Source organism: Oryctolagus cuniculus, chromosome X, assembly GCF_051225735.1.
Source record: "Oryctolagus cuniculus isolate XC-2025 breed Fujian yellow rabbit chromosome X, ASM5122573v1, whole genome shotgun sequence".
Taxonomy (NCBI): Eukaryota; Metazoa; Chordata; class Mammalia; order Lagomorpha; family Leporidae; genus Oryctolagus; species Oryctolagus cuniculus.
In genome coordinates, this window is record NC_142888.1 from 133,165,669 (window position 1) to 133,189,993 (window position 24,325).

The 24,325-nt window shown below is 47.7% G+C and overlaps 3 protein-coding genes and 1 long non-coding RNA gene across 10 annotated transcripts in view; 3 read left to right on the plus strand and 1 right to left on the minus strand.

The window, feature by feature from the left end:
* Nucleotides 1-24,325, minus strand: part of F8 (coagulation factor VIII) — a 151,594-nt gene that overhangs the window by 29,168 nt on the left and 98,101 nt on the right. For 3 of the 7 annotated variants that reach the window (XR_001792396.4, XM_070066324.2, NM_001171271.1), the window contains 1 exon segment: nt 18,600-18,755. The exons of 2 other annotated variants lie outside the window; for them this stretch is intronic. Coding sequence is in view for 3 of the 5 variants with exons in the window: in XM_070066324.2 (XP_069922425.1) it covers nt 18,600-18,755 (156 nt within the window). In the remaining 2 variants the exon portion in view is untranslated. 7 annotated transcript variants of the gene reach the window in all.
* H2AB1 (H2A.B variant histone 1) lies at nt 2,210-6,206 on the plus strand. Its single transcript, XM_070067149.2, has one exon. The coding sequence runs from the start codon at nt 5,183-5,185 to the stop codon at nt 5,759-5,761; it is 579 nt and encodes a 192-aa protein (XP_069923250.2). The 5' UTR covers nt 2,210-5,182; the 3' UTR covers nt 5,762-6,206.
* Nucleotides 8,482-14,001, plus strand: F8A1 (coagulation factor VIII associated 1). Its single transcript, XM_051836016.3, has one exon. The coding sequence runs from the start codon at nt 8,486-8,488 to the stop codon at nt 10,250-10,252; it is 1,767 nt and encodes a 588-aa protein (XP_051691976.3). The 5' UTR covers nt 8,482-8,485; the 3' UTR covers nt 10,253-14,001.
* On the plus strand, nt 14,830-15,980 carry LOC138847623 (uncharacterized). The gene is made up of 2 exons (XR_011385502.1): nt 14,830-15,349; nt 15,744-15,980. It is a non-coding gene; the product is annotated as an uncharacterized LOC138847623 (long non-coding RNA).

The following is a 24,325-nucleotide window of genomic DNA, read 5'->3' on the forward strand; positions in this document are numbered from 1 at the left end:
GGAGACAGATTGAGTTCCAGGCTCCTAACTTCAGCCTGACCCAGATGGCTACTGTGGACATTTGAGGAGTGAACCAGTAAATGGCAGTTCTCTATCTATCAACCATCTATCTATGTATATATTTATTTTTTCTATCTCTGTCTCTGAAATAGAATAGAAATAAATAAAAATTTTAAAATGATTCAGTCAATTTGAAGACAGGTCATTTGAAATTATCCAGTTAGAGGAACAGAATGAAAAAAATGAGAAAAGGGAAGAAAGCATATTCAACTTATGATATATTATCAATATATATTTATATATATTTATATATACTAACATATATAAATATGTATTTATATAAGGAGCCTTAAAAGGAGAAGAAAGAGACAAAGGAAACTTATTTAAGAAATAAGGACTGAGAACTTCTCAAATCTAGGAAGATCTTATGGGTAAAGTAGGACATGTCTCTCCAAAATTCATACAGATATTTAAACTCTGATGTCTCAATGTTAATGGGTGATGAATTAAGGGTAGAGACTTGATCTAGTGGTGGTAGCTAGGAGGTAAGTCTGGTAGGAGGTGTTTTGGTCATTGGGGGTGCTCTTGGAGGGTGGTTCTCACAAGAGAGTTGGTTATTTGAGTTTGACCTGGGTTCTCTCTACTTCCTGTTCATCGTATGAGCATCGTCCACAGCTGCCGTTGCCAGAGTCCATCAAATGGCAACCATGGAACCACCTAATCCTTACCTTAACTTCAAACTGTAAGCTGAAATAAGCATTTTATTTCCCTATAAGCTCCTCTCAGGTATTTTAGTTAAAGTAATGAAAAGCAGATTAGTATAGAAAATTGGTACTGAGAAGCGAGGCAATTACTATTAAAACTTTATCTGAAGGTGTAGAGGAGCCTTTGGAATTGGTTTGCTAAGAAGGCTTGAAGAAGGCTGGAGAAAGCCTAGAATGTTTTAATCTGAGCATTATGAGCAATTCTCATGAGGGCTCAGAAGACCAGAATATTTGCAGAAATGTGGATAGTAAAAGCTGCGCTGGTGAGGTTATAGTTTTAAACGAGGACCTTACTGGGAACTGAACTAAAAGACACCCTTGCTGTAGCAAGGTACCTGGCTGCACTGTGCCCCTGTCCAAAGATTTTGTGGGAGGCTGAACTTAAAGATGGTGAACTAAATTGTTTGGTGGAGGAGATTTCAAGGCATCCAAGTGTTTAGGCTGCAGCATGGATGGTTCTGTGTGTGTGTGTGTGTTTAAGGATTTATTTATTTATTTGAGAGGCAGATTTATAGACAGTGAGAGGGAGAGACAGAGAGAAAAGTCTTCCATCTGCTGGTTTACTCCCCAAATGGCTGCAATGGCCAGAGCTGTGCCAATCCTAAGCCAGGAGCCAGGAGCTTCTTGCGGGTCTCCCACGTGGGTTCAGGGGCCCAAGCACCTGGGCCACCTCCTACTGCTTTCCTAGGCCATAGCAGAGAGTTGGATTGGAAGAGGAGAGCCAGAACTAGAACCAGAGCCCATATTGGATGCCAGTGCCGCAGGCGGAGACTTAACCCACTGCACTGCCCCAGCATGGGGTTAATGGTCACTCTTAGTGTTAGGTATCAAGGTAGACAGCCTATGTGTGTAAGAGGAGCCAAAGAAAATGGGAATGTTCTGAAGAAAATCGGAATTTTTGTGTGGTTGAATAAGGGAAGAAACATAGAAGCAAGCTTGGAAACAGACAAGTAATTGCACATCAGAAGTCTTGCCCTTGTTCAACAAATTTGTTAGGTGGGCCCCAGCCCTCTCCTGGAGGCAGCTTAGGGGAATCTTCCCAACCCTGCACCAAAGGGGTTATTAGGTCTAATAACACTGTGATAATAAGGTTCTGGGAGGAATTTCAGGAATTCCACACCCAGAAAAGCCCTCCACCCTACAATATCCCAAAGAAGGAGGGGAAGGAGAAGTGGAGGGCCCATAACTATGTCCATGAAAACTCCAGTCTGAATATATATTGGACTCTTAGTTCTTTACAGTTCTTTACTGAGATGCCTGTCTAGCCTGTCAGATGTATTCTGTTCACCAAACTTGGCTACCATGCTTACTGCTACTATCTCATGTCTGAAATACTCTTCCTACATAAAGTCAAGAACTTCTGATCAGCCATCTCCCATAACATTACTATGTTTTATACAAAGAATTGGGGATAATTAGGGATAGAGCAGAAAGATTTTGAAAATTTGCAGCTTGGTCAGAGAAGGCACAAAAAGAAAGCAGAACATGTATGACAGGAAAATGCCATTGAGAAGCTATTTACCGAAGAGTTAAGTTCAGGTAGAAGGGAGTCATGTGTTAATGAGAAAGAATCTGGAGCTGGTCTAGAGTGAGCAGGGTGCCCTGGGGCTCTTTCAGGGGAGAATAAAATTTGGTCATGTCACTTCCAAGCTTAAAGACCTTAGTGATATGAATGGAAGGGGAGAGAGAGCAGGAAAGGGGAGGGTTGCGGGTGGGAGGGAAGTCATCGGGGGGTGGGGGGAAGCCAATGTAGTCCATAAGCTGTACTTTGGAAATCTATATTCATTAAATAAAAGTTAAAAAAAAGACCTTAGTGAGTTAGCTGTTAGCTTACAGGGTATTCTAAAAGCTGAGCATGGCTTGGCTTATGCTTACCTCTCCTCCAGCCACATCAACTACCACTCCTACTCTTCAGACTTATTGAACTAATGACAGATCTTCCCAAATGTTTGGCTTCTCATCATGCTACCGATGCTTTCACACATACATTGTCCATAAGCAGCTTGCCTGATTTACTCTTACTGTTTCCATAGATGTTTATTGACCATCATACACCATGATCAAGTGGGATTTACACCTCCAGTGTCAGATTGGATCAGCATATGAAAATAAATTTATGTAGTAAGCCATATTAACAGAGTGGCAGTGAAGAAAATTTCATGGTCATCTCAATCATGTGGAAAAAGGAACATTTGGCAAAAATAAACTCAGCAGACTGCAAATAGAAGGGGGCTTACTTAACCTGACAAAAGGCATCTATGAGAAAGCCAAAGATAACATCATGTTTAATGATGCAAGACTGGGTGACTTCGCCCTACAATCAGGAACAAGATAAGGATGTCTTCTCATGTCAGTCCTATTAAACATTGTACTCAGAGTCCTAGTCAGGTCAATTAGCTAATAAAAAGAAACAAGTGGCATCCATTTTAGAAAGGAACAAATGAAATTATCTCTGTTCTTTTTTTTTTTCTGTTCATACACAATATGTTCTTATATATAGAAAATACTGAAGAAGCCATCAAAAAACCAAACACATTAAAAAAAAGCATTCAAATATACATCAAATCAGCTCAGAAAAGTTGCAGGATCTAAGATCAATGTGCAATAATCATGTAGATGCATTTCTACACACTAGCAATGCTCAATCTGAAAATAATATTAAGAAAATAATTTTACAATAGCATCAAAAGGAATGAAACACTGAGGAATAAATGTAGCAAATATGTGCATGACATTTACTCTGAAAATCACAAGACATTACAAAAACAAATTTAAAAGACCTAAATAAATGGAAAAGTATTCCACATTAATGGACTGCAACATTTACTATGAATAAGATGGCCCTTATCTTCAAGGAAATATACAGATAGAATGTGGTGCCTGTTAGAATATCACCTGCATTCTTTGTTAAAATGGACAAGCTGATCCTAAAATTCATATGGAAAGAAATGCAAGAGCCCCAGATACCACAAACAATCTCAAAATGGTACCAAATTGGAGGGCTGACACTGGCCAGTTTCAAAACTTACTACTTACCATAGTTCAAAAAGAGTGCCACTAGTGTCATGATAGACAGGTCAGTGTGATAGGACTCAACAATGGTGCCAAGAATGTTCAATGGAGAAAAGCATAATCCCTTCAACAAAAGGGTGTTGGGACAATTGACTAGACAAATGCAAAGAAATGAACTTGGACCCCAAAATCACTTCATGTAAAAATACATGTAAAACTCAGAATGGATCACAGATGTAAGTCTCCATGACCTTGGAATAGGTGACTGTTCCGTCACCAAAAGTACAGCCACAGAACTTATTTTTCTTTTGACAAAATACAGTTCATCCAAATTAAAATCTTTTGTACAAGAAAGCACTCTATTTTGAAAATGACCACCCATAGGATGGGAAACGCACTTTAAGCCACATACCTGACAAGGAATGAGGAATATATAGAAACCTTAGGCCTCCACAGCGAAAAGATAGTGAATGCAATGAAAACATAGGCAAAGGATTTGTGTAGACTTCCCTTCAGAGTGAATATCTCAAGGACCAAGAAGTATCTGGAAAGGTGTTCAATATGATTAGGCACTGGGGAAATGCCAAGTCCAAAGCACCATGACCTAGGACTCCAAACACACTAGGATGGATACTAGAAACTACAGCAGAGGAAAAGAAAGCAAGTTCTTTTGCTGGGAATACAAAAGAGTAGGGCTGCTGTGGAAATCAGTTTGGTGATTCCCAAAGAAGTTAAATATGTGGTATAGGATCCAATGGTATGAAAAGGAACAAAGTACAGCTTAATGTCACAAAGAGGATGACCACAATGAAAACGTTATGTGAAGGGGAAGCAACAGGGCACAAGAGGCCCAACATTTATTATGAGTCCACCCGCAGGACACCTGCAGAATAGGAAAACTGCTGTGTACTATAGGGCCAGTTACTGGTTGCTGGAGACACTGGCGAAGTGGGATGACTAGGATCAGAGGAAGGGGAGAAGGGGGAGTGGAGAGAAAGGAGGGGGAGATGGAGAGTGACTTGTTCATGGCTGCAGGGGCTTCTTTTTGGGGACAGGTGTAGTGAAGTGTGTTGGAAACAGACGGCTGCGCAGCACTGCAGCTATTCTGGACATCACGGAGTTGCTCTCATGCCTCCCCCCCCCCACCCCGTTTAATCCTTCTGAGGAGGCTTGCACGTGGTGGAAAGCGACAGTTGCCGCCAAGAGATGCGGGTGAGTTGGCACCGCCCACAGCGCGTCGCGCGGCCCAGCGGCACGCGGCCCAAACGGCAGCCATCTTCACTATCACCGGAAGTGCCCGCTCGGTGGTCTCTAGGCTACCGCGGACCGCCTCAGGAGGCAACGGCTGGTGGCGCCGGAGGAGGCCGAGCCGAGCGAGCCAAGCCAGGCAGTCCCCAGCGCTCAGCATGCCGAGGGGTGACAGCCGTCGAGGGTCCTCCATGCCGAGGGGTGACAGCCGTCGAGGGTCCTCCATGCCGAGCGGTGACAGCCATCAAGGGTCCTCCATGCCGAGCGATGACAGCCGTCCAGGGTCCTCCATGCCGAGCAGTGACAGCCATCCAGGGTCCTCCATGCCGAGGGGTGACAGCCGTCGAGGGTCCTCCATGCCGAGCGATGACAGCCGTCCAGGGTCCTCCATGCCGAGCAGTGACAGCCGTCGAGGATCCTCCCACCGCAGACGGCGGGCCCGCTCCCGCACCGCCCGAGCCCAGCTGACCTTCTCTGTGAGCCAAGTGGAGCGCCGTCTGCGGCAGGGCCACTACGCTCAGCGCCTGAGCTCATCCGCATCTGTGTTCCTGGCTGCCACCATCGAATTCCTGACAGCCAAGGTGCTGGAGCTGGCGGGCAACGAGGCCCACAACATCGGCAGCCGGCGCATCACGCCTCACCTGGTGGACATGGCGGTCCACAACCACGGGCTGCTCAGCGGCTTCTTCGGCACTGCGACCATCTCGCAAGTGGCCCCGGGCCGGGGCCCGGAGTAGCCGCTGACACCATATCCTTGCCTGTCCAGCCCACGGCGGACCCGCCAGCGTCCACGCACAGAGCCCTGGGCCACCCCTCGCTCCAGGCCGGGCGGGCCGTCCCTGACCGGTGCCTCGACAGCATTCTGTGATTAAATTGTTGAAGCAAACCACCAGCTTGCCTCAGTTACTCTGCGTCCTCAGAGGGACAGGGCTGCAACCCAGCGTGGGGGCGGGAGGGATGCTGGTCAGAGGGTACAGGCGTCCGGGAAGTCCAGGAGGAGCAGGGACTCGCACCAGGACAGGGTTTTGGGATGTGGGGGTCTGCAGGGTCCCCGAAAAGGGTGGTGAAGGACAGGGGTGCTGGGTGGGAGGGGCTTGTGGAGGGCAGGGTGTGCTGGGTGGGAGGGGCGTGTGCAGGGTGTGCTGGGTGGGAGGAGTGTGTGGAGGGCAGGGGGTGCTGGGTGGGAGGAGTGTGTGGAGGGCAGGGGGTGCTGGGTGGGAGGGGCGTGTGGAGGGCAGGGGGTGCTGGGTGGGAGGAGGCTGTGGTTAGAGTAAGGGGGTGCTGGGTGGGAGGGGTGTGTGGAGGGCAGGGGGTGCTGGGTGGGGGGGTGAGTGGAGGGCAGGGGGTGCTGGGTGGGAGGGGTGAGTGGAAGGCAGGGGGTGCTGGGTGGGAGGAGGCTGTGGTTAGAGTAAGGGGGTGCTGGGTGGGAGGGGTGAGTGGAGGGCAGGGGGTGATGGGTGAGAGGAGGCTGTGGTTAGAGTAAGGGGGTGCTGGGTGGGAGGAGGCTGTGGTTAGAGTAAGGGGGTGCTGGGTGGGAGGGGTGAGTGGAGGGCAGGGGGTTCTGGGTGGGAGGGGTGTGTGGAGGGCAGGGGGTTCTGGGTGGGAGGAGGCTGTGGTTAGAGTAAGGGGGTGCTGGGTGAGAGGAGGCTGTGGTTAGAGTAAGGGGGTGCTGGGTGGGAGGGGCGTGTGGAGGGCAGGGGGTGCTGGGTGAGAGGAGGTTGTGGTTAGAGTAAGGGGGTGCTGGGTGGGAGGAGGCTGTGGTTAGAGTAAGGGGGTGCTGGGTGGGAGGGGTGAGTGGAGGGCAGGGGGTGCTGGGTGGGAGGAGGCTGTGGTTAGAGTAAGGGGGTGCTGGGTGGGAGGAGGCTGTGGTTAGAGTAAGGGGGTGCTGGGTGGGAGGGGCGTGTGGAGGGCAGGGGGTGCTGGGTGGGAGGAGGCTGTGGTTAGAGTAAGGGGGTGCTGGGTGGGAGGAGGCTGTGGTTAGAGTAAGGGGGTGCTGGGTGGGAGGGGTGTGTGGAGGGCAGGGGGTGCTGGGTGGGGGGGTGAGTGGAGGGCAGGGGGTGCTGGGTGGGAGGGGTGAGTGGAAGGCAGGGGGTGCTGGGTGGGAGGAGGCTGTGGTTAGAGTAAGGGGGTGCTGGGTGGGAGGGGTGAGTGGAGGGCAGGGGGTGATGGGTGAGAGGAGGCTGTGGTTAGAGTAAGGGGGTGCTGGGTGGGAGGAGGCTGTGGTTAGAGTAAGGGGGTGCTGGGTGGGAGGGGTGAGTGGAGGGCAGGGGGTTCTGGGTGGGAGGGGTGTGTGGAGGGCAGGGGGTTCTGGGTGGGAGGAGGCTGTGGTTAGAGTAAGGGGGTGCTGGGTGAGAGGAGGCTGTGGTTAGAGTAAGGGGGTGCTGGGTGGGAGGGGCGTGTGGAGGGCAGGGGGTGCTGGGTGAGAGGAGGTTGTGGTTAGAGTAAGGGGGTGCTGGGTGGGAGGAGGCTGTGGTTAGAGTAAGGGGGTGCTGGGTGGGAGGGGTGAGTGGAGGGCAGGGGGTGCTGGGTGGGAGGAGGCTGTGGTTAGAGTAAGGGGGTGCTGGGTGGGAGGAGGCTGTGGTTAGAGTAAGGGGGTGCTGGGTGGGAGGGGCGTGTGGAGGGCAGGGGGTGCTGGGTGGGAGGAGGCTGTGGTTAGAGTAAGGGGGTGCTGGGTGGGAGGGGTGAGTGGAGGGCAGGGGGTTCTGGGTGGGAGGGGTGTGTGGAGGGCAGGGGGTTCTGGGTGGGAGGAGGCTGTGGTTAGAGTAAGGGGGTGCTGGGTGAGAGGAGGCTGTGGTTAGAGTAAGGGGGTGCTGGGTGGGAGGGGCGTGTGGAGGGCAGGGGGTGCTGGGTGAGAGGAGGTTGTGGTTAGAGTAAGGGGGTGCTGGGTGGGAGGAGGCTGTGGTTAGAGTAAGGGGGTGCTGGGTGGGAGGGGTGAGTGGAGGGCAGGGGGTGCTGGGTGGGAGGAGGCTGTGGTTAGAGTAAGGGGGTGCTGGGTGGGAGGAGGCTGTGGTTAGAGTAAGGGGGTGCTGGGTGGGAGGGGCGTGTGGAGGGCAGGGGGTGCTGGGTGGGAGGAGGCTGTGGTTAGAGTAAGGGGGTGCTGGGTGGGAGGAGGCTGTGGTTAGAGTAAGGGGGTCCTGGGTGGGAGGAGGCTGTGGTTGGAGTAAGGGGGTCCTGGGTGAGAGGAGGCTGTGGTTAGAGTAAGGGGGTGCTGGGTGGGAGGGGTGTGTGGAGGGCAGGGGGTGCTGGGTGGGGGGGTGAGTGGAGGGCAGGGGGTGCTGGGTGGGAGGGGTGAGTGGAGGGCAGGGGGTGCTGGGTGGGAGGAGGCTGTGGTTAGAGTAAGGGGGTGCTAGGTTACAGGGGAGTGTGGAGGGCCAGAGGGCCCTGGGTAGGAAGTGCTGGCCAGAGTATGGGTACATAGGATGCCCATGTTGGCCCTGTGCCAAATCGGGGCCTACCTGGCTATGTCCCCAGAGTGGTGGCGACTGTGGGGCTGCAGCTCAAGACCTGGACTGAGGCGGAAACGCGGCGGCGTGACGGGGCAGACGACTGGCCCGGGCGACCCTGCGGGGCTGGGGAGGTGGACGGAGCCTGGGTGGGCACGGGCTCCCGTCGGGGCAAGGCTGCTCCTGGACGGAGCCTGCAGGGGCGGGCGGAAAGGCCCCAGGAGCAGAAATTCGGAGGCAGGGTGTTGCGGGGTTATCAGACCAGAGCCGGTCACGCTCAGCGGAAACCGCCGTGAGGCGCTGTGCGGGAACGGAGGAAGCCAGCGGGCAGCAGGCAGCAGTCCGCGCCCGCGGCCGATTCGCTCGGAGGAGCGGGAACGGGGCCAGGCCCCGCCCCGAGTCCCTTCACGAATGTGTGCGCGCGGCGGGCTGCCCGCCCGGCCGGGCCCGCCCCCGCTCCCGCCTTCGGCCTCGGCCCGTCAGGTCCCGGGGCAGCGCGCGGCGTGGGGGGAAGGGGCTGGGCCCCGGGCGCCGGCCGGTCCGCCCGCCGCGTCAGCGCCGGTGCCGGCCGGTCCGCCCGCCGCGTCAGCGCGCCGGGACGCGCCAGGGGCGGCCAAGATGGCGGCGGCCGCGGCAGGCATGGGCGGCGGCGCGGGCGCGGGGCCCGAGCCCGGCGACTTCCTGGCCCGCTACAGACTGGTGTCGAACAAGCTGAAGAAGCGGTTCCTGCGGAAGCCCAACGTGGCCGAGGCCGGCGAGCAGTTCGGGCAGCTGGGCCGCGAGCTGCGCGCCCAGGAGTGCCTGCCGTACGCGGCCTGGTGCCAGCTGGCTGTGGCGCGCTGCCAGCAGGCGCTCTTCCACGGGCCCGGGGAGGCGCTGGCCCTCACCGAGGCCGCCCGCCTCTTCCTGCGGCAGGAGTGCGACGCGCGCCAGCGCCTCGGCTGCCCCGCCGCCTATGGGGAGCCGCTGCAGGCCGCCGCCAGCGCCCTGGGCGCCGCCGTGCGCCTCCACCTGGAGCTAGGACAGCCAGCTGCCGCCGCCGCCCTCTGCCTCGAGCTGGCGGCCGCCCTGCGCGACCTGGGCCAGCCGGCCGCCGCCGCCGGACACTTCCAGCGCGCCGCGCAGCTCCAGCTGCCCCAGCTGCCCCTGGCCGCGCTGCAGGCGCTCGGCGACGCCGCCTCCTGCCAGCTGCTGGCGCGGGACTACAACGGCGCCCTGGCGCTCTTTACACGTATGCAGTGCCTGGCGCGGGAGCACGGCAGCCACCCGGTGCAGCAGCCGGCGCCGCCGCCGCACCAGCAGCCGCCGCCGCCGCCGCCGCCGAACCAGCTGCTGCCCCCGCCGCCGCCGCCGCCGCCGCCGCCCCCGCCGGCGCCCCAGCTCGCGCCGCCGGCCGCGCTGCTCTCTCCGAACGCTGGCGCTGCGGCGCCCTCTCCCGCCGCGCTGGGCGCCTTCTCCGACGTGCTGGTCCGCTGCGAGGTGTCCCGAGTGCTGCTGCTGCTGCTCCTGCAACCGCCGCCCGCGAAGCTGCTGCCGGAGCACGCCCAGACCCTGGAGAAGTACTCCTGGGAGGCCTTCGACAGCCACGGGCAGGACAGCGGCGGGCACCTTCCCGAGGAGCTCTTTCTGCTGTTGCAGTCCTTGGTCATGGCTACCCACGAAAAGGACACGGAAGCTGTCAAGGCCCTGCAGGTGGAGCTGTGGCCGCTGCTGACCGCGGAGCAGAACCACCTGCTGCACCTCCTTCTGCAGGAGACCATCTCCCCCTCAGGACAGGGCATCTGAGCCCTCACGTGACCGAGTGGCTTCGCGGAATGTCGTCGGACCTCTCGCGCGCAGCTGCCTTTGCGAGGGGGTAGGGGCTGCCCAGACGCTGCGCAGGTCCTGCCTCTCCTGTTGTGCGTCTTCTTCGGCCGCTGGGAGAGTCGAAGCCATCCGCATCCCGGGGGCTTGTTTCCATGGCCGTGGGAGGGGGGCGTGCAAAGGCGTCGGTCGTGATAGGATCTTGCCGGGGGTCTGGCTCTCCTCCGCGGGAGGAGAACCCCTTTCGTAGCTTCCCTTGCTCACTTGCACCGCACGTCGCCTCCCGCTCCCATCTTCATTTCACAGCCAGGGTTTCCTTCCGCACGGCTCTGTCTGAATGTGCACGCTTTCCGATTTTAACCGCGACTCGCATCTCTTAGCCTATGCCTGCGCCTCTGTGACCGCCGGAGTCCTCTTGTTCCTTCTGCGCCCCAGCTGCGGCGCGGAAGGCCCCTTTATCCCTTGCAACCTTGCCTGTTGCGTGAGAAAGCGGTGCTGATACTGCCCACTTGTGATGTAGACGGGCCCTGTCTATAAAACGTGGCTGGCTATCTCACCTGTTTGTCAAAAAGCTGAGCCAGGGAGCTAGGTGTCTTGGAGCCCGGGGATGGATTCCTTCTTTGGAAGTTGCCGATGTGGCGTGCCTAGCGCGTGGGCGACGTACCTACCGACAGGGGTCCCATGGAAGGCAGACGCGTCCAGGGCAACAGTTCCAGCGCCGCTGTTAATCTGCCTCGGCTTCACAGCTGCGAACGGTGGCGGGTCTGTCTGACGCCTCGTGTGTGTAATCTGCCTTAGAGCTTTTGTTCGGAACGGGGGTCTTGCTGCACCTTTTATTTGACCCAGGTGTGCAAAATTGGAGCACGGCCTCTTTGGTGTGATGAGATCACGGCTAGGCAAGGCAGTGTCCCTGTCCCCCAAGAGCGAGGTGGTGCTCCGTTGTAAACCACCGCATCGCCAAGGCTCTTTGGCCCACGTGTTACATGCAAATCTGCTTAGCTCCTTTCCTAGTTTGAGAATGAGCATAGGAATTCTACAGAATAGAACCTCACTCTCAAACGTTCGACTTTGGCAAAAATGCGTTCTCTCGGCTGAAGGTATGCACACTTCTGATCTTCCGGGGTGAGGTTTAAGGTTGCAGCCTGGGGATAGAGCTTTCGATGTCTTATGGTTTGCTTTTGTTTTGTATTCCTGAAGGGGTAGGGAGGGAAGTTGGGAATTAACTGCCTCCAGGTGAGTGAGGGAGTTTTAGGGCATTCTTTTCTGCCTCTACATCTGCCTCAACAGTGTTGAGGGGATGGAAAAGACAGGAGAGTCCCGGCACATGGGACGGATCCAACCACCACTCCTGTGCTGGCACTGGGCTCCTGGGGAGGGTACTACTATGGAGCCTTAAAGGCTGTGTCCAACTTCCTGCAGAAGTTGTGTGTGCAAGTGTGCATGCTCCTTTCCTTTGTTGCCTTGTTACTTTCCCCCTTCCCATCCCCACCCCTCAATATCGTCCTCTCCACCTGGGCTGCAGGCCTGGGCAGCTAGCTTCCTCTTTCTCGTATGACCAAAATGCTTAGGAGTTGGTTATGGAGCATGACTGGTGTTATGTTTTGGATTTGTGCTTGAGGCAGAGCCTCATTAGGCCTCCGGCCGAAACTTGTACCAGGGAGTCGGGTATCGGGTGTATAAGCGTCGTTCTAGAAAACACTGAAGTTGCTTGTTCTCCGTTTGCCGTTGGCTCATCGGTGTATCTCCCTCAGAAACTGAAGAGCAGGGATAGCCGGGCCAAGGCCAGATGTCAGCAAATTTGATGGAGTTCTCTTGGAATGCCACTTAATATCAAAATGGATGCCAGGGGTGGGCGTTTGGCCTAGTGTTTAAGATGCACACTAGGTAGGACACCTGCATCCATCTCCTATTGGATTACCTGGGTTCCGTCCCTGGCTCCGGCTCCTGGTCCAGCCTCCTGCCAATGCAAACCCCAGGAGGTAGCGGTACTGATGGCTGGAGTAGTTGGGTTCCTGCCACTCATGTGGGAGACCCGGAATGACTTCTCAGCTCCCGAATGGTCTGATTTTTAATGTGAAAACCAGGGACAAAGATCCTTGCTGTCTAAATGTTCATCAGCAATTCGAAATTACCATTGAAAATATTGCAAGCTACTGACAATGGTGGCAGTGAAGCAGTGATCCTTAAAGGGAGTTGGAGTTCTCCTCCTCCCATTGTGAGATACTCCTATGTTGAGAAATATTGCTTATGAAAGAATATTTTATATGTGAATGAATGCGACAAAGAGAAGACTTCTGAGAACCACAATGCTGGAGGAAGAGGATCACAGCTGAAATTAACATACTAGGCAAGCTCTGGGATCTAAGGGTTCTGACACCCGAGGGTTAATGTCAACTGTCTAGGCACCTGCTCTGCTGGTGGAGTAGACACAGTTTACAATTTTGGGGGGCTGGTGTTGGGGCATAGTGGGCTAAGCCACCGCCTGCAATGCCCGCATCCCATTTGGGTGCTGATTTGAGTCCCGGCTGCTCCACTTCTGATCCAGCTCTCTACTAAAGTGCCTGGGAAAGCAGCAGAAGATGCCCCAAGCCTTGGGAGCCTGCCCCAACATGGGAGACCTGGGTGAAGCTCTTGGCTCCCGGCTTCGGCCAGGCCCAGCCCCAGCCATTGTTGCCATTGGGAGTTAACCAGTGCATGGAAGACCTCTCTCTCCTCCTTTATCTCTCTCTCTATAACTCTGACTTTCTAAAAATAAATAAATATTGAAACAAGCAAATTTTTGGCCATAAAAGGTCAGATTGAAATATGTTGGTCTTGGCCGGCGCTGTGGCTCACTTGGCTAATCCTCTGCCTGCGGCACTGGCACCCCGGGTTCTAGTCCCAGTTGGGGTGCCGGGTACTAGTCCCAGTTGCTCCTCTTCCAGTCCAGCTCTCTGCTGTGGCCCGGGAGGGCAGTGGAGGATGGCCCAAGTGCTTGGGTCCCTGCACCCGCATGGGAGACTGGGAGGAAGCACCTGGCTCCTGGCTTCGGATCAGCATGCAGCACTGGCTGTGGTGGCCATTAGGGGAGTGAACCAGCGGAAGGAAGACCTTTCTGTCTCTCTCACTGTCTGTAACTCTCTCTCTCACTAACTCTGCCTGTCAAAAAATTAAAAAAAAAAGAAATATGTTGGTCTTGAGGCTGGCATTGTGGCACAGCACAGTAAGCCACTGCCTACATTGCTAGCATCCCATATTGGAGTGTGGTGTCAAGTCCTGGTCGCTCTGCTTCCAATCCAGCTCCCTGCTAATGTGCCTGGGGAAGCAGCAGAAGATGGCCCAAGTGCTTGGGCCCCTGACACCCAGGTGGGATGGAGTTCTGGGCTCTTGGCTCTGGCCTAGCCCAGCCACATCCAATACAGTCATCAGTGGGTGGAAGATAACACATACTCTTTGTCTCCCTGTCTTTCTCTTTGCTTTTCAAACAAACAAATAAATCTATTTAAAAAGAAATGTGTTTGTCTTTACAGGTCACAAATGGTCTTTGTCATGTAGTCTTTATTTTCATGCATGTCTGTTTTTGCCATCCTTTAACCATGTAAGAAACTATTCTTTACTCAAAGTCCCCACGAAAGCAGATTTCAGGCCAGATCCTTGTACTATAATTTGCCCATTCCTGTATTCAAACCTAGAAAATAGTGACTATTAAATAACTGTTAAAAGAATAAATGTCAAGAGTTATTAATCACTAAGTTTTTTGTCCTTATTGTTAATGAAACACTGAGATAAGTGAATTAGACATTCAGCTCCAGATTCTAGGAAACAAAAAATGAAAATGTAAAGGAGTTTCTTTTTTAAAGTTTTAAACAGAAATTAATGAATTAGAAAATAGCTCTTTCAAAGTTATCTTTGATTTTAAAACCAAGAGTTGATGCTTTGAGCAATCAGTAGCCAAACATTTGCCTATTCTGATAAATGTGGAAAATGGAGAGAAAGCTATATATGTGCATACACAGATTATAACTATATGGCAAGATAAGAATTATATGACTCTACAAACATATTTGTAGTAATTACTGAAGGTAACAAAAGGAGAATATTAATAATTACATAAGAAATGTACAACATAGTCAAGTACCTATTACCACATAACCACAAGTTTCATGTAGTTTTTCCTTTCACTAAATGTTATTGATACATTACTTAAACTATTCTAGAGAAACAATTTCATAGAAAAAGGTGGAAGCTTTCCTAATTTACTCTTAAATGTAATATACCCTTCATGCCAAAACCTGGTAAATAGAGGGACTTCCAAAGACAAACCAATTTCATTAATGAATATACAGAAATCCTATGTAAAATGTTGGCAAATTGGATCCATCAAAGTTTTGAATGATTGGTACTCTATGACCAAGGGAAGTTTTCCCAGGATTGTAGCTGGAGCCAATTGTGCCCACCTCTTCCCAACTGTGAATTCAATGGCAACATGGCCCTATATTGAAATCAGGAATGATGGGAACATTTTATAACGTGGAAATCATCAGATACTACAAATCAAGGGCATGTGTCTAATGTCCCTCCACTTTTCCTGTAAGTTTCTTGTTGATCACTTGCCAGCACATTCTTTCATGTAAGTGTAACTTGACAATTAAGGAAAGAAATGGAATCATGTCAAAAGTACTGGAAAAGCTTTTGAGAAAATTCAGTTGCCATTCTAAACAGGAATAAAAGGAAACTTTTTAAGTTTGAGGAAAAGTGTGTGCAATTAATAGTTATTAACAATGAAGCATGGGCTATATTCACATTAATGTCAGAACCAAGAGAGGCTTATTTTGTTGTTGGTGGTGGTGTGTATGTGTGTGTGTACGTGCCTGCCTTGTATATGTATCTCAATCACAAAAATATTTATGATTATCTCTGTTTCCTGTTTACTAGGTTGTATCAGCACAATGTCATCAATGTAGAGGGCAAGCATGGTGTTTGTGGAGTGTCAAGATGTTTTGGAATCCCTTTGTCTATATTATGATAAAGAACATGGAAGCACCGGAGACTGGGAAGAGTTTGCTTCCTCAGGCAAAGGAGGTTCAGGGGGATTTAGAGGTTTGCAGAACTCAGTCTTGTCCATATCTGCCTGAATTTCTCCATCCCAGGTCTAAGATTTCCACCCCTTCTTATCTGTGACCTTACTTTAGAGTAATAGGCCTGGTGAGATTGAGAATTTAACTGCCACTGCAACTCTAACTCATGCTCAGTCTCTTAGTCATGTTTGCCTAACACTACAAGGTATGTGAATATCTATTATGCATTTATGTGTATAGTTTTCTTTTGTATAAAAGGTTTATGGAAAAATTAAAAGGTAAGTTTATTTTGGTGCAAACATTCTTAAAATGTATACATAGTTTTTTTTCATAATACTTTATTTTCTGTGAATTTTTTGAAGACCCTGCATATGCTCATAATATTCAATTCCTTTTTCTATATGTGTGCCCTTTAGAGATGAAAAAGAAGACAGTTCACTCTAATCAAGTGATGCTACAGTTGTTACCATAGCATTGGTGCTGTCAATCTCCTAAATGTCTTACAATGTCTACAACTCATCCCATAGTATAATTGGTGATAATCTGAGAAATTGTGATACCACCACATCTCACTGCTCAACATCCAATCTTCTTCCCAGGTATGGCAGTTACTTGTGTTTGAATATATTATTAATATACTACTAGAATTGTTTTTTGTGAATCTGGTTTCTAATGCTTCTTCTAGCAGCAATTACTATGTAAAACAGGGTTCCAACAAAGAACAAAGCATACTCAAATTAAGATAATTTAAGGCAGGTTTAATAAAAGTACTAGTTAAGAGGGTGGGGCAGGATATTAGCCACCTTTGACCCTAAGGGATAAGGAGAGATTAGTAGAATTCTAAAAGAGATTCTTGTACTGGCTTTTAAAAATTATCACAAATTCATTGATATTCCCTCCATTGAAAATTAAGGTCTGGCTGGCGCCGCGACTCACTAGGCTAATCTTCCACCTGCGGTGCTGGCACCCTTGGTTCTAGTCCCGGTCGGGGCGCCAGATTCTGTCCCAGTTGCTCCTCTTCCAGTCCAGCTCTCTGCTGTGGCCCAGGAGTGCAGTGGAGGATGGCCCAAGTGCTTGGGTCCCTGCACCCGCATGGGAGACCAGGAAGAGGCACCTGGCTCCTGGCTTCAGATCGGCGCAGTGCACCGGAGCGGCCACTTGGGGGGTGAACCAACAGAAGGAAGACCTTTGTCTCTCTCTCTCACTGTCTATAACTCTCTCTCTCTCTCTCTAACTGTGCCTGGCAAAAAAAGAAAATTAAGGTCTATGTCTTTTCCCCTGAAATCTGGGTAGATGGGTGATTTGTTAAATGCGATGCTTCAAAATTTAGTGGACTAGTTCAGAAAATATTCTATCTTGTTAGCTGTAGCGCTCAACATTTGGAGCCCCTAAGACGATGCTGAGGACCCAGATATTGTGGAGCAGAGCCCAGCAAGCCACTGTACTCTGTCCAGAGTACTGATCCACAGACAAAATAAAATTGTCGTTTTTATCACACCTAAATTTGGAGTGGTTTGGTACACAGCAATAGTAACTGGTACAGGTACAGAAAACCACTCTGATGGGAACAGTGGCCATCAGTGCAGAGATACAGCCAACTTCTCTATAAGGAGGAAGTCAGGAAGATAACTACCACGGTCTTTTCTCCTTTCCTCTGATCTGCTAGTTCTCCCTGTTGGTGAAGACCTGGAGAATAAAGTAGTATGTTGATGCATTCTATATAGGCCTGCTTTGTGGAACAAGAATCAGGGTAGAGAAGAGAAAAATGGTTCTACGAGGGCAAAGAAAATTATTTTGTGCAAGGTCATTTGAGGGTCTATTCTTAAGATAACAGGAAAACATTGAAAGGTTTTAGGTAGGGGACTCAGAGGAGCACTATCCTGAAAATTATATACAAATTTTATTGGAGAAGAGACTAGAAATGAGAGAAGACTAATTAAGAATGTAATATAATATATTAATGATGGGTTCCTGGGCTATGGTAACTGTAATATAAATGGAAACAGAAAGAAGAGATGTGAGAGGCACCATGAAGGAAAAAATGACAAGATTTGTGGATCAATTCATCAGAGAGCATAAAAATAAAGGAAGAGTGAACAATGCTGCTAAGGTTTTAAACCTGTTTAATTAAGAGTCTTGAGCTCACCTTTAGAGTATTCAGATCTCAAAGTTCTACCCTTTTATGTCAAAAACATCAATCTTTATCTCCATTAATGGTTTTGTGCATCAACTCATCAGATAGCATAAAAATAAAGGAAGAGTAGACAGTCAGCTGGTGTTGTGGTTTAATGCAGTGCTAGCATCCTATATGGGTGCCGGTTTGAGTCCTGGCTGCTCCACTTCCAATCCAGCTCCCTGCTGATGGCCTGGGAAAGCAGTGGAAGATGGCCCAAGTGCTTGGGTCCCTGTACCCATATGAGACACCCAGAAGGAGCTCCTGGTTCCTTTCTTCGTTTCAGCCCAGTTCCGACCATTGGGGCTACTTGGGGAGGGCACCAGCAGACGGAAGACCTCTCTCTCTCTCTCCCTCCCTCTCTCTCTCTCTCTCTCTCTCTCTCTAACTATGCGTCTCAAGAAAATATATGAATCTTAAAAAAAGAGTAGGCAATGCCACTACAGTTTTAAACCTGTTTAAAAGTCTCGAGCTCACTTCTAGAGAATTCAAATCCTCACACTTTCTTTTATATGAAAAACACAAATCTTTATCTCCATTCATGGTTTTGACCTCTGAACTCCAGTCTTTTCATCTACTGCCTGCTCCATGTTTCAACTGATTGCTACACTATCACGTTACACCTAGGAGATCCACATGCAAGCCCACAATCTTATCAATGAACCAGTTCTAAATCACTTGTCAATTGAGAATCTCTTCATTTCTATTATGTATGAGAGCCTTGACACAAGTGGTCTTTTGTTTACATGTCCAGAATCACTTCCATTGCCCAAAGGTAGAAAAATCCTTTTAGAGAAGTTTATAAAAGCTGAGAGTACTTGTCCCATATCTGAAATCTATCTTTTAAAAAATTTTTACCAATATAGAGTACAGAGTTCATGTATTTCATATAGTTCTAAGAAGATAATAATATTTCCCTTCCTTCTTCCTTCCCTTAACTCCCCCTCCTTATTTCCTTTCTTTTTTCATTTAATTTTTGCAAGAACATAATTTCAATTTACTTTATAATCACAGGCTTAATACACTACTAACCATGATGAAATCTTTCAATCACTCTCTAAAAGACTCATGCATTCTCTTGAAAGGACTAATTACATACCATTAATGTGCCAGTGGAATTTCCTCTGTAAGTCTGCCATTTCTTCCCATCAAGACTATACATGATGATAAATTGAGAGATGTAGAGGCTGGAGAACTTCTGACGGGCACCCTGGGTCTTGATGCCATGAATAATCATTGGTGTCAACAGATCCACCTACCAGTTAAAATAGCACTTTATGTTAACTGGTTTTTAAAACTGTGTACTACCTCCTAAAATTATTTATTGGCTTAGAAGAATCTACATTGCTACAGATGTCTTATCATCACCTTGCATTGAAGTAGACATCAATGTGGAAAGGTAGATGTGAGTGAGGCTGTGAGATAAATGGTGGGAATGAATAGAAAAGGTAAATACCAAATTCCCTGCTTCTTGGCAATCAAAACCATGTCCATATCATTGAGCCCTTTCCTCTATATACATATCCTTTGCGCTACACATGTAAAGCCACATAACCTAAAATTTTGCCTACACCTCAGTCTAAGTCCAGTTTAAGCCAATTTCCTCCCCTCTCCCTAGACCAGCCCTATCCCAACATCAGTTACCAGTGATAAATTGCTACATCTTCTTCAAGTGTTAGTTGAGAAACCATTTCACCTAGTTAGCCTTTCCTGACTCATCCAAATTTAGTGCTGCTTCTTCTGCATTTTCACTTCATTTTGTATGTAACCTCCTCAAAGCAAAATATTGCACCATATATTAAAGGTTGCTTTGCTTGTCCGCCTGTTTGAGTCTCCTAACCTCTCTGTCTCAATTTGTTTATTTGTATAGATAATGTTAGTGTTTATCTCAAGGGATTACCATAGGAATTAAAGAGTTAATACATGGAATGGGGTGAGTACAGTGTCTGGCATATACTAAATACTCCTTATGGGTTAACTTATATGTCCTCTCTAGCCACAGTACATAACATGATGTCATGTAATACTGGTGCATTGAAAATGCTTTGCAATGAATGGATGAATGAATGAATGAATGAATGATGGCAGAATGGTAAGAACTAGTCTGTTCTTAAAGAAGGGAGCATGGTTCTTATAAGTATTACAAGGGGCATCAGTTGCTGCTGGACCAAGCAAGTCAAACATAACACATTCTCACAGATGCCTGGCACACCCATATTGAACTGCTCATGACTCTTGTGCTTAATGATGATTTCCTTAGTTAACTGTAAGCTCCATTAATACACTCAATTCACTCACAGAATATTTTTTTTTTACTGCTTGATATGTGCCAAGCACTGTTTTAGGTTTTGGAGATTAGATTAGATGGTATTCTTATTTGAAGACAATTGATTTTTCCTCTTGGTATTATGGCATCAACAACTAAAACCACCAGGTGAAAATCATGATTTTTGTTGAATTGACTATACTGTTTCTTCATGTGGAGTCTGAGAGTTCTTTTTGGGACCACTGACTATTGGACCTTTTAGTAGTATTAATAAAGCCTTGCCAGCCTATCTCCATTTTGTAATTGATGAATTCTTAACAAACTTCTTACTTCATTTACTTCATCTTCTTGTTGTATATCTTCTACATTATAATTGGTACCATGGGGCAGTTTGGCAATTATAGTGTCAATAGGTTCACTCATATATCCAGTCAGATATTTCTGTGTAGCTGTAGGACATATATCTCTACTACAAAGTAACCAAGGTTTTAATGAGTTTTTCAGTATAAAAGTAAAAAAAAAATATGCAGCTTTATATGTCTATGGGTCCTGATAACTATCCTCTGTTGAGTGCTTGATTTTGATCACTCAGTGCCTCTCAAGCCATCCCAGTGCTCTTGTTCTTGGGAATCAGGCTTCTATGCACTGTCTAGGTCTTCTCACTACAACTCCAATTCCATGCCTGCTGGCTCCTTGGAACTATTTCTTTATTTCATAAAGTTACAAAATCAAGAAAATGTCTATCTCTTCTTCATTAGGACAGATTACAAAAACCATCCTGAGCATCACATGATTTAATACAGGTTGGATGATAATACAGTTGGATAGATTTGTAACTGGTTTAATTACCATAAGTAAGTAATGATAGTTAGTAGATGATTATCAACCTAAAGGGAGCACTGTAGAAACAGTATAGTGTATGATTAAGAGTTAGGACTCTGGAGCCAAATTACTAGGATTTGAAGGTTTTTTTTTTTTTAAGAATTATTTACTTGAAAGAGTTACACAGAGAGAGAAGGAGAGGAGAGGCAGAGAAAGAGAGAGAGAGAGAGAGAGAGAGGTCTTCCATCCACTGGCTCACTCCCCAGATGACCACAATGGCCAGAGATGTGCTGATCTGAAGCCAGGAGCCAGGAGCTTCCTCCAGGTTTTCCCACATGGGTGCAGGGGCCTAAGCACTTGGGCCATCTTCCACTGCTTTCCCAGGCCATAGCAGAGAGCTGGATCAGAAGTGGAGCAGCCGGGACTCAAACTGGCGCCCATATGGGATGCCGCACTGCAGGCGGCAGCCTTACCTGCTACGCCACGGCACTGGCCCCAAGGGTTTGAATTTTGGCTCAGCAACATATTGGCTGTGTGACTTGGGATACATTATCTAAATTCTCTATTCTTTGTTTTCCTTATCTGAAATGAGGATGATGATAGTAATAACTACCTTGTGAGGTCATGATGATAAGGATTTAATAGTTTATTTGTGTTAAGTTACATACTAAGGGAGCCCTGAATACTTCAGTATTTTGATCATGACTTCACTGGAGTGTTAAAAAGCAAATGTAAAAAGTGCTTCATGCTTCTGCACATGGAAATCCAATTTTCCCAGCACCATTTATTGAACAGAACCCATCTATTTGCTGCTTACAAGTAACACATCTTTCCAACAAAGATGCATGCAGACTGAAAGTGAAAGGCTGGAAAAAGATATACCATGCCAACAGAAATGAAAAAAGAGTGGGCATAGCCATCTTAATATCAGACAAAATAAACTTTAACACAAAAACTGTTAAGAGAGACAAAGAGGGGCACTATATAATGATTAAGGGATCAATTCAACAGGAAGATATAACGATTATCAATGTATATGCACCTAATTATAGGGCACCGGTTTATTTAAAAGATATGTTAAGGGACTTAAAGGGAGACTTAGACCCCAATACAGTAGTACTGGGGGACTTCAATACTCCACTCTCAGAAATAGACAGATCAACTGGACAGAAGATCAACAAGGAAACAGTAGATTTAAACGACACTATAGCTGAAATGGATCTAACAGATATCTACAGAACTTTTCATCCTACACTTAAAGAATTTACATTCTTCTCAGCAGTAGATGGAACCTACTCTAGGACTGACCACATACTAGGCCATAAAGCAAGTCTCAGCAAATTCAAAAGAATCGAAATCATATGATGTAGCTAAAAATAAATGTTGTGAAACTTGAAAAACTAAGAAATACTTTGAGGAGATAGAAGCTTGGTGAGCTGAACAGGTACATGAAAAAAATACTCAACATCACTAATCATCATGGAAATGCAAATCAAAATCCCAATGAGATATCACCTCACGCCAATTAGGCTATTAGCAAGCATACAGAAGGTAACAAGTGCTGGAGCCAGCATTGTGGTGTACCAGGTAAATCTGCCTCTTATAACCCCAACATCCCATAAGGGTGCTGGTTCGAGTCCCAAATGCTCCATTTCAGATTCAGCTCTCTGTTAATGGCCTGGAGAAAGCAGCGGAAGATGGCCCAAGTGGCTGGACCACTGCCACCCACATGGAAGACCAGTATGAAGCTCCTGGCTCCTGGCTTTGGAGGAACTCCTGACCTAGCCCCAGTGCTGTCACCATCTAGGGAATGAACCACAGATGGAAGATCTCTCTGTAACTTTGACTTTCAAAGTAAAAAAATAAATAAATCAAAAAAAGGATAAGAAGTGCTGATGAAGATGTGGAGAAAGGGAAACACTTGCACACCATTGGTGGAAATATAAATTAGGATAGCCATTGCAGAAAATAGTAGGGGAATTTCTCAAAAAAAAAAAAAAAGAACTATCATATGATCCAGGAATCCCACTACTGGATCTGTCTCTCATAAGTGTGTGTGTGTGTGTGTGTGTGTACCCAAAGGAAATTAAATCTGCCACTGAGAGGTTGGCAGTGTGGTAAAGCCTCCGCCTACAATGCCAGCATCCCATATGGGCACCAGTTCGAGTCCTGGCTGCTCCACTTCAGATCCAGCTCTCTGCTATGGTCTGGGAAAGCAGAAGATGTCCCAAGTCCTTGGGCCCCAACACCCGCATGGGAGACCCAGAAGAATCTCTTGGCTCCTGGCTTCGGATCAGCACATCTCTGGTCGTTGCAGTCGATTGGGGAGTGAACCAGAGGATGGGAGACCCCCCCCCTCTGTATAACTCCTACTTTCAAATAAATAAATAAATCTTTAAAAAATAATTCTGTCACTGAGATATCTGCACTCCCGTGATTATTGCAGCACTATACACCATAGCAAAGCAGAGAAATAGAAACAACCTAAATGTCTATCCACTGCTGAATAGATAAACAAAATGTAGTATAGAATCATATGATGCAGCTTCTCAGACCATAGGGGAATGAAGTTGGAAATTAGCAACTCAGGAATCCCTAGAGCATATGCAAACACATGGGTATTGAACAATACACTCCTGAATGAACACTGGGTCATAGAAGAAATCAAAAGAGAAATCAAAAATTTTCTGGAAGTAAATGAGGATAACAGCACAACATATCAAAATTTATGGGATACAGCAAAAGCAGTGTTAAGAGGAAAGTTTATAGCAGTAGGTGCCTACATCAAGAGATTGGAAAGGCACCAAATAAATGAGCTTTCGGTGCATCTCAAGAATCTAGAAAAACTGCAGCAAACCAGACCCAAATCTAGTAGGAGAAGAGAAATAATGTAGTATATATGCACAATGGAGTGTGATTTAGTTACAAATTTTTTTTTTCATTTACAATCTATGAATGTAACTGGAATTCATTATATTAAGTAAACTAAACCAAACAGAAAGACAGCTGTCACATGGTCTCACTGATATGTGGAGTCTTAAAAATAGATATCATAGAAGTTAAAATATAATGATAGTTACCAAAGGCTGGAAATGTAAGAGGTGTGGAGGGATAGTGAGAGGTTAATTATTGGGTACCAAGTTATAGCTAGATAGGAACAAGAAGTTCTTGGGTTGTTTTGGCAGTAGGGTGATAACGATAATGCTAATAATATACTGTGTTTCTCTCTAGAAAACACTAGATAGGGTTTTGAATGTTTTTACCACAAAGAAATATGTTTGAGGAGATAGCCATATTTAACATGATTGGACATTACACAGTGTATACATGCATCAAAATATCACATGGAATCCCATAAATATGTACAGCTTTTGTGTGTCTGTTAAAAAATGAAAAGAAACCTGCCAGGCTGAAACAGAGGGCCAAATTTAGTATGTACCATTTTAATGGGGTGTATCACTCAGAGTTATTTGGTGATGCATAAACAACACCTGTTTACTAATTTCATCAGACTCTATCCAGTGAGAGAGATAATTCCCAAAACAAAAATAGAATGTCATTATCCAAAATTGAATAGAAGAGATGTGGTGCTGCCAAATAGATAAAAATGTCTGCTAGGTAGGGATACATGTAAGGCTGAAAATGATAACCATAGAAATAAAAACAGAAGAACATGTGTTTTGGCAGAATCACAAAAAATAGAGATTAATGAAGAGGCAGCTCAATTTGAGTCATAA